Raw genomic sequence first — 14,553 nt, 5'->3', positions numbered from 1 at the left:
CTCTACTCTATACTAAAAGAAAAAAGAAAAAAGGAGTAAGAAAGAGACAATGGTAGACAAGGCATGCAGGAGCATACTGTACCAATACTAACCAAAAGAAAGTTGGATGTAGTATATTAAAGAGAGACAAAGTAGCTTTAAGAACAACAAACTTTCCAGAATTAAAAGGGACATAAGGACAAAAATTAAGATAAATAGTAAAACAAAAAAGAATAAAAAAATGACAATAAATCTTAACAAATGACAAAATTATTACTCATTTAAGAAAACCATATTCCTCCCAAAATAAATATCTGCTAACAATGTCCAAGAGAAAGTCAAAGAAGAAAAATAACAAATAGATGTTCGTGGATAAATAGACAAATCCACTTTTATGGAACAAATATTTAATGGATTTTTTTTTCAGTGGAGAGAATTTCTGTGGTCATGAATAAGGAGACTCAATACTGTGAATATGCCAATTCCATCAAAGTTGACCTGTAGAGTCAATACAACCCTGCTCAAAATGCTAGTATGTTCTTCTGTGAATGTTAGCTAACTTAATGTAAGCTATATATATGGAAAGGCAATGACCCTATAGACAGCACAGTTCTATAGGATTTAAGGAAGGCTAAAATACAAATATCTCATAGTCTTACACTTATCAGAAGAAAAAGGCTATCAGTACCTACTTTGTCTTTAAGGGGTCAAAAAATTATCTATATTCTGGAGAGCCTAATCTCTCTGAGAAGGAAGATGAGTGAGTTAGAATTCATACAAAAAATATTCCCAGCAATCAGAATTTCAAGGTAAGGTGACAAGGAAAGTATTTCTCCATAATGTCATCCAGGAAGAACAATTAAACCCAGTGAATTAGTTTATCTATCACTTCAAAGACCTAAGAGAAATGTACTCTGTTGCCTATCTTGAAATATACAGCATGTGATTGGTAACTTCACTCAATATGTTGTGTAACTGATTTCTAAAAGGTACTTGTTCTTTTTGCCTCACCAACATAAAACTCATCTTGCAAGAAATGCTGAACTAAGTTCTTCAAGCTGAAATTAGAGCATACAAAATCATAAAAACCAAAGTAAAAAACAATCTAAAGATAAATACCAAAAAATCTAAAGACAACATACCAAAGTAAAAAGTCATATATATATATACATATATATATTCAGTATACAAAGTTTAATAGTGATGATTTGTAAATAAATTCTAACTATAGTTCAGTGGATTAAAAACAACAATAAAAGTAATCATGCTGATATGTTAATGGATACATAATACCATGAAGATATTGATTTTAACATAAGAAACAGGGATAACTGGAAGTATATAACTATGCATGCAATTGAAATAACATATAACACAGAGATAAAAGATATTTTATATATGGTGGCCATGAAAAAAACAAAATGGAAAAAGAGAGCAATAAAGAGAGAAAAAAACCTAACAAATCATACCACTATAGGAAATGACAATTGGTGACAAAAGGAAAGCATAAAACATTAAATAAATAAATAAATAAATAAATAAATAAATAAACAACAAAAGAAAAACAGTAAGTCTTTATCCAGCAATAATTATTTTGAATGCAAAATGACTACAGACATGGGTTACTTAATAATAAGGATCCATTCTGAGATATGCATTACTAGAACATTTTGTGATTGGGCAAACATTTCAGAATATGAGTGCACAAAATAAGTGTGACCACACTATCACTAGAAAATAAAAACTTATTAGACTACCACTGTATATGTGATTTCCTCTTGATTGACACATTCTTTTGTGGCACCAACTATATGTATACATGGAATAAATTCTTCAACTACTCCTAAAATAACAAGCTAAAATATTTTTAAAGAGATAATATAACTAGACTTTTCCCAAAGAGATTGAATTTATCCATAGGATATAAAAGTGAAAGAATAGAAAATGATAATTCACATAACTGATAACTAAAATAAGAAGGGTAGGGTTGAGGAGAGATCTAAGTAGTAACACCTGACTAGCATGCACAAGGTCCTGGGTTCAGTTCGTAGCTTTGAAAGAGGTTGGTGGGTGGATGGAGAGATAGATAGACAGACAGACAGACAGACAGACAGATAGATAGATAGATAGATAAGACAATTGAATGCAACCTTGTGGAGAGCAGAATTTAGGCCAAACACTATCATGAAAGGCAAGAGATATGAAATATTAATCATGGTGAAAATTCATCACAAAGATATAACAACAACAAATACATAAACTCAGTAAGTCCTAAAACAAATAGACATTATAAACAAAATGGATGCTATAGCAGTGCAACAGCTGAAGGAGATAAATAGATACAAATTAGGAAATAAAAATTCAAGATATTATTTGCAGATGAGATGATAGTATACATAAGCAACCCCTAAAACTCTACCAGGGAACTTGTATGGCTGATGAACACTTTCGGTAATGTGGTTGGATACAGGATTAACTCAAAAAAATTAGTACCTTTCCTATATACAAATGGCAAACAGACTGAGAAAAAAATCAAGAAAACAACATTCTTCACAATAGCCACACACAAAAAAAGGTATTTTGGGGTAGACAAATCAAGCAAGCTAAAGCCTTTTATGATAAAATTTTAAGACTTTGAAGAAAAAAAGAAATCAAAAGATGGAAAGATCTCCCATGCTCATGGATCAGTAGAATTAGGAGTCATGGTGGGCTACCTGTAGGATATTCACTATCTGGAGTGTGTATAATTGTATGAGGCACTGTATATATTTGTTTATCTTTATAATGTATAAGTATAGACACTTACTATTTTCATTTCTGTCTTTCAGATAGGAAACCTGAGGCACAGTGGGGTTAAGTGACTTCCAGGACAGTGAGAAACCATGGGGCCGGGATTCAAGCCCAGGACATCTGGCAGAGGAACTTTTAGTATAAATCCTTATGCCACATTCTTTTCATGAGTATGTTCATAAAACGTTGGCTCGTTGTTCATTCAATCTCTTAGTCCAAGGCAGGTTGGCTAAAGTATAGACTCAATTCTACCTATCCTCTTAAGTTTTAAATGTACCCAATAATAGAGAAACCTGCTACCAAATCCTCACCTTTTGAGATACTTCATAGGTTCTAGAAAGGTGAAGCATCCATTAAACTAGGATATTAGTAAATAAGTTTTAATTACTTATGAAACCAATTAGCCAACATGCCAATTTTTAATCATATACATTATCAGCATCTATGTTTAAATATGGGCTATGTGCCAGGTCTTATAGGAGGACAGGAGAATGTCAAACGTGTAATGGTACACATCTCTGTGTTGAGTGGAAAATTTCCTAGGGCATGGTGAACCCATATGCAGGACTGTGGAGATGGGAAATGAGAAAGAAAGGGGGACATGCAGTAATTAAGTGAGGATTTGAACACACAGTCCTGCCTGCCTTCTTGAGGATCTATCTATCCACCACTATGGCAAGGAAGTTCAATGGCTCAGCAGCAAGCCACCTTCCTGGGCATTCAGTTCTCTAGCCACAGTTCTTTCTGCACTAACTGAGTGGGAGAGCAGGGGTTGTACTGAGGAGTGTTGCAAGGGCAGCTCTCTGGGTCCTACAGGTTTTTAATAATAAGACTGGCTGAAAAATCTAATGACTTACATTCTGTTGTGAGGTCCCTCTGGATTAGACTGTCCTTCTGTTTCATGCCTCCTTTCTTTGAAAGTGTCATTCTCAAATCTTACTACAGCTTCATGCCTCTTCTAGCCTCATCTACCTCTCTAAAAGCAGAAGTAGCCGGTCTTTCTCAGGTGTTTTAATGTGTACCTTCAGCAGGGTGTGCATTGCCTCAAATATACAGTAGGAAGAACAGAGACACCTAAATGTTTGCCTGTGAGTGGGTGTGTCTCCATCACCTTTGTACCACACTGTACATCCAAGTCATAAAGTCATGGATGATTGATGTTCTTCCCCACTTGCCCTGGTGATTGAAATTTCCCATCACACTTTGAAATGGTCTGAAATGTAGATAAAATATAAACTGCTTGTGAGTGTTCAAAAAAAAAAAAGATTTGACATAATAAACTGTAAAAGAACTTCCAGAGGTATCCCCAACCCTAATTTTAAAGTGTACCACAGGGCTATAGTAATAAAAGCCACAAAGTATTGTCAGAAAAAGAGACATGTTGAGCAATAGAATTGAATTGAAGACCCAGACATAAATCCACACACCTATAGACATCTTATTTTTTTTTTTTAGAAAGAAGCCAGAAATACATCATGGAAAAAAGAAAGCCTCTTCAAAAATGTTGCTATATAACTGGATTCTTCATGTAGAAGAATGCTAATAGATTCATATTTATCACCCTGTACAAAACTCAAGGCCAATTGATAAGCACAACATTAAAATAGACACACTGAACTAGATTGAAGAAAAAGTAGGGAATAGCCTTGACTATAAACATATTTATAACTGCCTGTATTATGAATACTAATTACATCCCCATAGTAGTGTTTATGTGAGCACATCTACTGCACATAGCTTCTGGGAGCCTGCACCCAGTTGCATCTAATTGATAAATAAGGATGCTGATAGCCAGTGACTGAGGAGGGCAGAAAGAGTTGAGATTTTTAGAATTCTCTGGCTAGGGACAGGGGAAAGGGGAAGGAGAAAGAAATCCACGTGCCTGGAGAGGTGGAGAAAAAGAGATGTTAGGCCTGAGAAGGTGCAGGACATGGAGACACAGCTGCCATGTAGGAGTTGGGAGAGTGTGGCCCAATAGTGCTGCCCAACTGGGTCCAGGGCAGCCAAGGTAAAATACAAATGTAGTAAATGATAACTCGGGATTTCAGAGGAAGGTGGATCAGCCACGTGGAAGTTAGGAAATGGGCCGGCCTTTGAGCTGTTTAAGGCATATTAAAATATAATGGCTGAGTATGTGTCTTTCTTTTGAAAACCAGAACTTTGGGAAAGGTAGTGTAGAATGTGCTGCCAAATTTTATTTCACTATTTTAATTCTAGACATATTAGCACAGGAGACAAGTTCCTAAACAGAACACTAATAGGGTAATGAATAAATGGGAACTCATGATACCAAAAAGCTTCTGCAAGGCAAAGGACAACTTCAATAGGACAAAGTGGCAGTCAGTAGAATGGGAAAGGATTTTTACCAACTCTAAATCTGCAGAGAGCTAATATCCAAAATATATGAAGGACTGGAGACACTAGTTATCAACAAATCACCTAAATTAAAATTTTAGGTACAGAGCTGAACAGAGAATTCTCAATAGATGAATCTCAGAAAGCTGAGAAACACTAAAAAATACTCATTATCCTTGGACATTAGGAAAATGCAAATCAAAACTACTTTGAGCTTCCATCTTACACATTTCAAAACAGCAAAGATCAAAGATACAAGAGATAGCTCATGATGTGGATATGGAGCAAGGTGAACACTCCTTCAATGATGGAGGGAGGGCAAACTTGAACAGTTACTATAGAAATCAATATGATGTATAGCTCCTCAGAAAATTGGGAATTGATCTACCTCAAGACCCACCTATACCACTCTTGGGCCTATACTCAAAGGACAATCTATTTTACCATAAAGACTCTTGCTCAATTGGTTCATAGTGGCTTTATTTAAAATAGCTGAAAACTGAAAACAACCTAGATGTTTCTCAACTGAAGAATGAGTAAAACAATATAGTACAAGTACACAATGGAGTACTACTCAGCTATTAGACATTGTAAAATTTGCAGGCAAATAGATGGAACTAAAATATATCAAGAGTGAGGCATCCTAGACCCAGTAAGACAAACATGGCATGCATTTAGTTATACGTGGTTATTATCTGTAAAGTAAAGAATAATAATCATGTTATAATCCACAGACACAGAGAGGCTAAGTAACAAGAAAGGCTCTAGGGCAGTCACATGGATCTCCTTGGGAAGGGAAATAGATTTTCTGGGTATATACGGGAATGGGTTGAGATGGGAACAAGAAGGAAAAAGTTTCGGGAGGGAGGTACAAAGGGTTAGGGGAGAGAGAGCGAGAGAGAGAGAGAAAGAGAGAGACAGAGACAGAGACAGAGAGAGACAGAGATACAGAGAGAGAGAGACACAGAGACACAGAGACAGACAAACAAAATAGTGGGTCATTTAGGGGCTATGTGGAAGCCTAGTGCAGTGGAAATTCCCTGAAAACTTTGAGGGTGACCAAGGTGGAGAATCCTAGAAAAGAAGGATATAGAACCAGAGCTGGCCGTCTTCTGTAACCAGACAAGGCTCCCAGTTTTGCCACTGGAACATCAATCTAGCCACAAACCTTTGGACCTACAACCTCTCCTGATTACAAGATGTACTGGGGAGCGTGGTAGCTCAGAATTTGTGGCAGTGACCAACCAATGACTGGTCTAACTTGAGGCTCAAGCTATGAGAGGCAACCCATGAAAGACACTGCCTGGATGGCCAGGAAAATGAAGCTGGGTGGCTCAGAGACTTAAGGCACAACCAAACACAATAGACAACAACAAAAGCAACAAGTCAACGAACTTGGATTCATTGGATACCTATGGATATTCTGTGAGGCCCATAGACCAATGCAAAGCTCATTTTCCACCAAAGTGACTCCATCTAGCAACTGATGAAAGCAGATACAGAGACCCACAGACAAAAATTAGGCAGTGCTTGTGGAACCCATGGAAGATGAGGAAGAAGGATTGTAGGAGCCATAGCAATTAAGGACACTAAGAGAACACAGCCTGTAGAATCAACAAACAAGGTACAGAGACTGAATTGACAAGCAGAGAGCCTGCGTGGGTCTGCACTATGTCCTCTGCACTCATGCTGTGGTTGTTTACCTTGGGGTGTTCGTAGGACTCTTAATAATGGGAGACAGTGTGGATCTGACCCTTTTCCTCCTTCTTCATTACCCCACCCAGCCTTGATATAAGGGTATGTGCCTAATCTCACTGTATCTTCTTATGCCATGCTGAAACTCCTGGGAGGTCTGCTCCTTTATTAAGGGAAACAGGGGATCAAGGGATCTGGGGAAGAGGGGGGGTTGGCAGGGGAACTGGAGGGAGTAGAGGAAAGGGAATCTGCATTTGAAATATATTCTATGAGAGAAAAATAATTTTCTCAAAATTAAAATCAAAAGAATCCTTCCTCTTACAACTCAGGGAACGCTATGAAATTGGAAGCAGAAAGAATGCAAGAGCCAGTGGGCTCTTGGGGATGGAGGACACCAAGAAATCAATATGTTCCCTCTCAAATAACATGAGCATAGCTCGTATGGACCCCCAGAAACTGAAGCAGAAAGAAAAGGGCCGGCATGGGTCTTGAACCCGTCCTATGCTCTTATATTGTGGTTTCAATTTTAGTGTTCTTATGAGCGTTCAAGCCAGTGGGTGTCTGACCCTTGCATCCTATTTTGGGCTCTTTTTTCCTGTTGTCTGACTTCCATGTGACAGTTTTTGTTTCATTTTATTAAAATATTTTTGTTGTATTTACAAAAAACAAATGGATGGAGGAAGGATGTATGGATGGATGAATGGATGGATCGATGGATGGATGGATGGATAGATGGATGGATAGATAGACAGATGAATGAATGAATGAAAACCTAGCCACTAGTGTAAAAATTAACAACTGAACTGTTACTTATCCTGCTGGGAGAGGGAAAATCTAGTTTCTCTAATGGAGTGATTTAGGGCACATCAACCACTCCAGGGCAAGTCTCATATTGAGGAGTAACTGACCAACAAATAATGAACTCCACAGATCTTTTTGTGTGTGCTTTAATTTTGGTTACAGTTTGTCATTGTTTTTTGGCTTTTTCTTTTTGGGTGAGATTTTCTTTTGTTCCTGGTTTCAAGGGGTTTGTTCTCATATCGAGTTTTGTTTTCTTGAGAAATAACTTATGGTAGATATAAGGTAGGGATCTGGATGAACTTGAGGCAGAAGAAGAATATCGACTAAATATAGTTAAAATTTTAAAATCTTTTAAATAATAAAACATAACCAAATTGTAATAATGGTCAGTAGATGACCACAAGAAAATAGGATCTACTGGCCTGTGTAGGGAGCTGCACGTATGAGCTCATAGCAGTTTTAATAGCTTGCACAAGACATAGCAAGCCCAAACCAGGCCAAAAGAGTTGAGCATTAAGTCACACCCATAGCAGAAATGTCACTGAAAATTGTTAGTTATTGGAGGGGTCAGTGTTCTTTAAGAATGTAGCTTCTAGAAACATGACCATGCTCCATCAGAACACAAAATATCCAAAATCATTGGGGCAGCATGAATTGGTCTTGATGGATTTTAAGAGGATAGGATGAAAATCTCAGTGGGGAAGGGGAGAGCTATTGGGAAGGGGATGAATCTAATCAAAATACACTGTAAGAAATTCTCAGAACTTTTAAAGGTGAAACATACATACACCAAAAATAGTGGAAATATATATATATATATATATATATATATATATGTATATATACATGCATACATACACAAATATATATATACATAAACACACACATACGTATATACATATATATATGTGAATAATCGATGTTCTTAGTAGGTTCAGGTATTTGAATGTATTGGGAATACTGTTTTTGCAGGTTATGAAATTTTTAGACCATGGAGCATTGCTGGAGGAAGTATGACAGTGGACTAGGATTTGAGACTGAGTAGCAGTCAGAAGATACAGATTGGTATACATGTGAAAAGTTGATGTGTCATGATTAGTGCGACCCCATTCAATCCAGCTTCATTTTAAAGAACCTGTTTTTGTTTCAGTTTGGTTTGGGTTTTGATTTTTAAGACAAGCTCTGTCTATACAGCCCAGGCTGGATTCAAACTCAGGATTCTTCTGCCTCAGCCTCCCACATACTGAAGAAGAGTCATGGATGATAATGTCTAGCCTTATAGATGCTGTGTATTCTTTCTAGAATCTGTTTATCAAAATAAAAAAAAACTATTGACATCAAATATGCCCCCAAATCCCTTAAAATATGTCATCTTTATACTTGTACAAGTCTCTTGATTTGTATATAATAATTCCTTCACAAATCATTAAAAAATAATAAAAACATATGTGACAAATAAAGGGATAAGTATTATTGTTTGAATGTGCTTAAGATAGAAAAACCATTTTTTAGCATCATGCACATATTGTTTTCTGATAGCAATGTTAGCTCAACTTTAAACACTACAATGTGGTTTTCTTTAATTTTGCACTAATGCTACTATTTTCTGCTACTGAATAACATGAATACTTTGAAGGAGTATGCTAACAGCAGAAATATTTTTCTACCAATAATTAGGAAAGATCATAAATCAAAATGAAGACCATACAAGCCAGGGCCCAATGCCCTAGGCAAATAAAAAACTATCTATTGCTACCTTCCATGGGAGAGGAGCCAGGGGTACATCTTTATGGAGTGAGCCTCCTTCCACTCTGAGTGACAGCTCCTTATGGAGTGCCTGGGCAATGGCATACACAGCAGCATGGACTTTGTAGCTGGAGGGTGAGGTTTTCATATCCCAAGCATGCAGAGGTCGTGTGCTCAGGCTGCCATTTGGCTCACATTGACTTAGTTCCCTGCTTATATCCTGTTCAAAATATGGACATTCAAATAGGATCGACCACACATCCTGGATAAAGATGTCATGAGGGTATTTTCTAGGTTGAACACTTCTGAGAAAATCCTTGAATTCCAGAATTTCATCCATGTGGACAGAAAATGATAATCCTCCACCAAAATATGTATAATCTAGATTTTGTTCAAAAGGTAATGTGGTAATATCCCAATCAGAAGTTGTGATCCAAACATTACCAAAAGGAGTATTACAGTAGACGTTATAGACAAATCTCAGAAGAGAATATGTGTCACCAAATGCAATGATAACACGTACCGATGAGAATCTTTCCATGAAAACTTCCCTGTTTACTGTGTCCTTAGCAGGAAATTCTGGAACCTTTTCTGCGAATGCTATACATAGTCCATGGTTGGTCATCTCCTTTGTGATGTCCCTAAGGAAGAGTTCTCCCCTCATATCATCTGGGACCACCAGGCCAAACCAGACCCAAGTGAAGTATAGCAGCAGTTGAATAATTCCCTGATACAGAGCTGAGGTGTGCACAGGAAACTGGTAAGGAGACTGGAGCTGGACTCTGGTCCCAAGACTCTGGTCAAAAGGAACATAGCTGATCTAAACAGAAGGAAAGTTATTACTTAAGACATGACAATTAGGTCTATTCTCGAATGATTTGGTTTAACTTACCAGTTTATCCACTCTAGGAGAAATTAAACAATTAGATAAGTTTGCTAAGAAACACCATTTGTTACCTATGGTCCACCACTTTCTCCTAACTGCTCACAGAAAATGTTTCTTTTCCTTATACTTTTATAAGACACATCAAACAGGGCCACAGGGTATCTATCTCCTTCTCTCAGTTTAGGTAATACCAGTCACACCAGAGCATTTCCAAATCTGTCACTTCCATACCAAACCTTTCATCTCCTGATAATGGAAGTAGAGAGATGTTAACAATAAAGGCATTTTTTTACTTGAAGACACAAATTCATAAGTATTCAATGAAGAGGAATCTATGAAGGATTTTATAATCTTCTAGTGAAGTATATTGTTTCCCTAGAAGTTTCTATGTCTTTCTTTGGTCAAGGAATATATTTCCAATTTTGACCAACACTACCAGTCAGTCTTGCTGAATCCTGCCCCGCTCTCTGTCTCTCTCTTTCTCTTTCTCTCTCTCTGTTGGGGTATCAGAATATCTGGTGTCTTATGACTCAGATTGGGACTTGATCCCCCTTTCCACACAAATTCCCTAATGAATCTCCTAAAATCAGATACCCACTGGGTCACGCCCTAATCCACAGCTCATACACTGACTCCATTCACTGACTTCTCACCATGAATCTTGAGTTTGGATGTTTAGTGAATATTTTACTTATTGGATCCAAAATCATGATAATTGGATAAAGACACTCAATAAATATTAATCAATTGGGAGAGAGGTGTGAATGCGGAGGAAGAAGAGGAATAGGAAAGAAAAAAAAAGAAAATGAAATGAATACGAATACATTGAGGAAGGAAATGCTAACATGAAGAAATACTCAATATTTAGTAAATGCACAAAAGTAAACAATTTAAATAGATGATATAAGATGATACAATTTTTATATTAAGAAACTCTGATAATGGGTTCATGAATTCCATGAAACCAATTAATAAAATGTGTTTTAAATAATGTTTTATTAAGTAAAATTAAGGTTAATTTAACATGTACTTCATGAGTCCCACGTAATTAAATTAATAAAACATGAGTTATGTTAGTTAACATAACTTTCTTAATTAAACATATTTCTAAAAATCTGAAGGAACTACTTTTAAACCATAAGTGAAAAAAATTATGTGTTTGAAATTGCATCCAAATATAAGGCAAGAGTATGTGGTAAAGAGACCTGTTGTCCTGCGGACAGAACAAGTCCAGGGTTCTTTCAGGTCTCCAATCCAGGCATTGCTTTCAGGAATACAGCTGTTCCCCCAGGAAGATGGGCTGACAAAGCAGAAGAGCTATAGTTTCTCACTCCCTGTGACTCAGAGGTTGTGGAAGGCTGCACTGTCAGGATAGAACTGATTATATTACACTGACCTACCATGGGGGTCTAAGAATGGGGAGTAACAGCACCTCCCAGAATCTGCAGGCATCTGAACAGGCATGGATGAGGCTGACTCAGGAGGTAGGTGTGGAAATGGAAGGTCACAATGGCGACAAACTGAATAGTTAGGTAGGAGGAGCTTGGCTCAGGCAGTTTATGGAGGGAGGATTTAGTTCACTGTCCTGCTGTCTAGGAGCTGACCTCAGCATCAGACTATAACTGGAATCTGAGAGGCCAAAGCCTGAGGAGACTGAAGAACAAAATATAATGCTATACATTCTTGACAATATGATGAATCCATTTCTTTAAAGCTAAGATGTGTGTGTGTGTGTGTGTGTGTGTGCATATGTGTGTGTGTGTGCGCGCACACGTATTTTATGAGTTTGAGGAGGTGGCTCAAGAGCCTGAATTAGAATCCTCAGCATTCTCATAACAAAACAGACATGGCTTTGTATGCTTGTACCTCAACATAGCAAGGTAGAGAGATAGGTAATCCCAAGAGCTTACTGACTAGTCAGCTCAATATCTCAAGGTTACTCTGCAGTGAAAGACCCTGTTTTAAGGCAGCAGTGTAGAAAGTGATGGAGGAAGACTGTCTGACTGCCAGGTGTACTGATATGCCTACCTGTACAGTCCTGATACAAATACCAGTTGCCACACACACACACACACACACACACACACACACGTACACACACACACACACAAAGGCACACATTCAAGCACATACTCATGCACAAACATTGACAGATGGACAACACGTACACACACGTGCATAAACATTGAGAGAGAGAGAGAAGTTGTAATTCTTCTGTACTAGAAATCAAAGAGAATAATAAAAATGACACAAGATTGGATGCCAGAGTCGGTCTGATGTGTAGAGTGACCAATAATCACAAATAATCACAAACAGAGTTCACATAAGCTGGTAGATAGAGTAAGAGAATCAATTCTGAATCTCAATAGAACTTAGCAAACAGGCATTTGATGGAGAAAATTTAAAATGTGGAGGAAAAAGGTAACCAAATAAAGTTGCTGAAAGTTAAAAAGCAAGTCAGTCAAATGAAAACCTCCACTGAACAACCTCTGTAAATTTTCTTCAACTCAAGGATGTGCTCTGGAAAATGTGAAAGTGAATCAAGAAAGAAAGATGTGGATCTTATCATACAAAGGACCTGACAAATGGAAATGTTTGAGAGCAGACATACAGCACTCAGGCAAAGAGAAGAAATGGAAAGAAAGGATGTCTGTCCTATGTAAAGTTGGAATAATTTTCATATATCATGGATTCATTTACATCACTAAAGATATTTTACCTATTATATACAGAAAACTCAAACAAAAATGCCAACATGATAAAGGAAATGAAAACTCTATAGATCATGGTTAACAGTACAGCACTGCCGGCTCCACTGTTCACTCTTAAGATATGGGCAAATGAATTACAAAAGAAATGACAAAAATGTTTCAGGATGTTATGAGTACATTGAAGTTGTGTTGGGCCACTTGCATAACAATCAGTGGCTACAGACAGACAGCTAGACACAGTATAAAGAGCAAAACTTGAATTTCAAAAAAAAACGAATCTTTTAAATCAATAAACCAGTTGATGAGCTGAATAGACAGTTCTCAGCAAGAAAGAAACACAAATGTTTAATAAATATTTTGATAGTGTTGAGCATCCTTAACTACCAAATTACAAATTACATGTACTTTATGACTCTGTTACCTCAGTCATAGTATGACTCTGTTACCTCAGTCATAGATGTTTTCATTATGGGAATAGCCTCAGGTGCTGGAGAAGTGACTCCGCAGTTAAGAACATGGACTGTCCCTGCGCAGGACCTGGGTTTCATTCCCAGAACTCCTAGGGCAGTTCAAAACCACCAATAACTCCATATCCAGATGATCTAACACCTTATTTTGGCTTTCTCTATGGATACACATGTGTTGCACACAACATGCATGCAGGAGAAACACTTGTACACATAAAATAAATAAATCTTAAACACTAATCAAACCAAAGCAAATGGCAGGTGTGAGGAAACAGGACGCCTTATTGCTGATACTTGGAAATCAAACTGACACAATATGGAAACAGCATAGAGTTTCACAAACACTAAGAATAGACCAACTACACAACTCAGCTCTACTACTCCTTGGTATAGATTTCCATGCCCCAATACAAAGCAAGAGAAACGGCACATCCATCTTTCACTGATTTTGCTCTTTACACATTTACAGTAACCAAGAAACTGAAACAAACTAGATGTCTATAAATAGGAATGTATAAAAGCAGAAAGATGGTATATATGTACAACAGACTTGTATGTAGACACAGAGAACAAAGACATTTGGAGAAAGATGGATGGAAATGCACATATTATATTAAGCAAACTAAACCAGACACATTTAGATTTCCCCTTTACTGTGGGACATAGTGGTGTGTGTGTGTGTGTGTGTGTGAGAGAGAGAGAGAGAGAGAGTGTGTAATTCTCAGCAACCTTCCTATGACACTCATCATAAAACTAGCAAAGGCAATTTTAACATTCATATGGAAACACTAAAACCCCCATTGGACAAAGCTATCCTAAATAGAGAGGGTACTGATACATGTCAATTCATATACCACATCTTAAATTATATTACTGAGCCATGGCAACACAGCAGCCTGGTTGTTGGCATAAGATAAACCTTGACACAAACCAAACACAAGACCAATAAATAAACTCACATAATTATAGTCAAAACATATATTGGAGAGAAGACAGTTGCTTCTACAAATTGTTAGGGAAACTGAATATCTAGCTACATGTAGAAAACATAAGGTGGAGTTGCATGTCCCTCTATCCTATGTAAAAAAAAAATCCATTCTAATTAGCTCAGAGACATGTTAAA

The 14,553-nt window shown here is 37.2% G+C and overlaps 1 protein-coding gene across 1 annotated transcript in view; it reads right to left on the bottom strand.

Moving 5' to 3' along the window:
- Positions 1–14,553, bottom strand: part of LOC116098327 (vomeronasal type-2 receptor 26-like) — a 47,296-nt gene that overhangs the window by 29,815 nt on the left and 2,928 nt on the right. Inside the window, exon 3 of the mRNA XM_031380968.1 lies at positions 9,377–10,186. Within this exon, the coding sequence (XP_031236828.1) occupies positions 9,377–10,186 (810 nt within the window). The remainder of the gene's footprint in view (positions 1–9,376; positions 10,187–14,553) is intronic.

Source organism: Mastomys coucha, unplaced genomic scaffold, assembly GCF_008632895.1.
Source record: "Mastomys coucha isolate ucsf_1 unplaced genomic scaffold, UCSF_Mcou_1 pScaffold20, whole genome shotgun sequence".
Taxonomy (NCBI): domain Eukaryota; kingdom Metazoa; phylum Chordata; class Mammalia; order Rodentia; family Muridae; genus Mastomys; species Mastomys coucha.
This window is presented reverse-complemented; position numbering and strand designations above follow the sequence as displayed.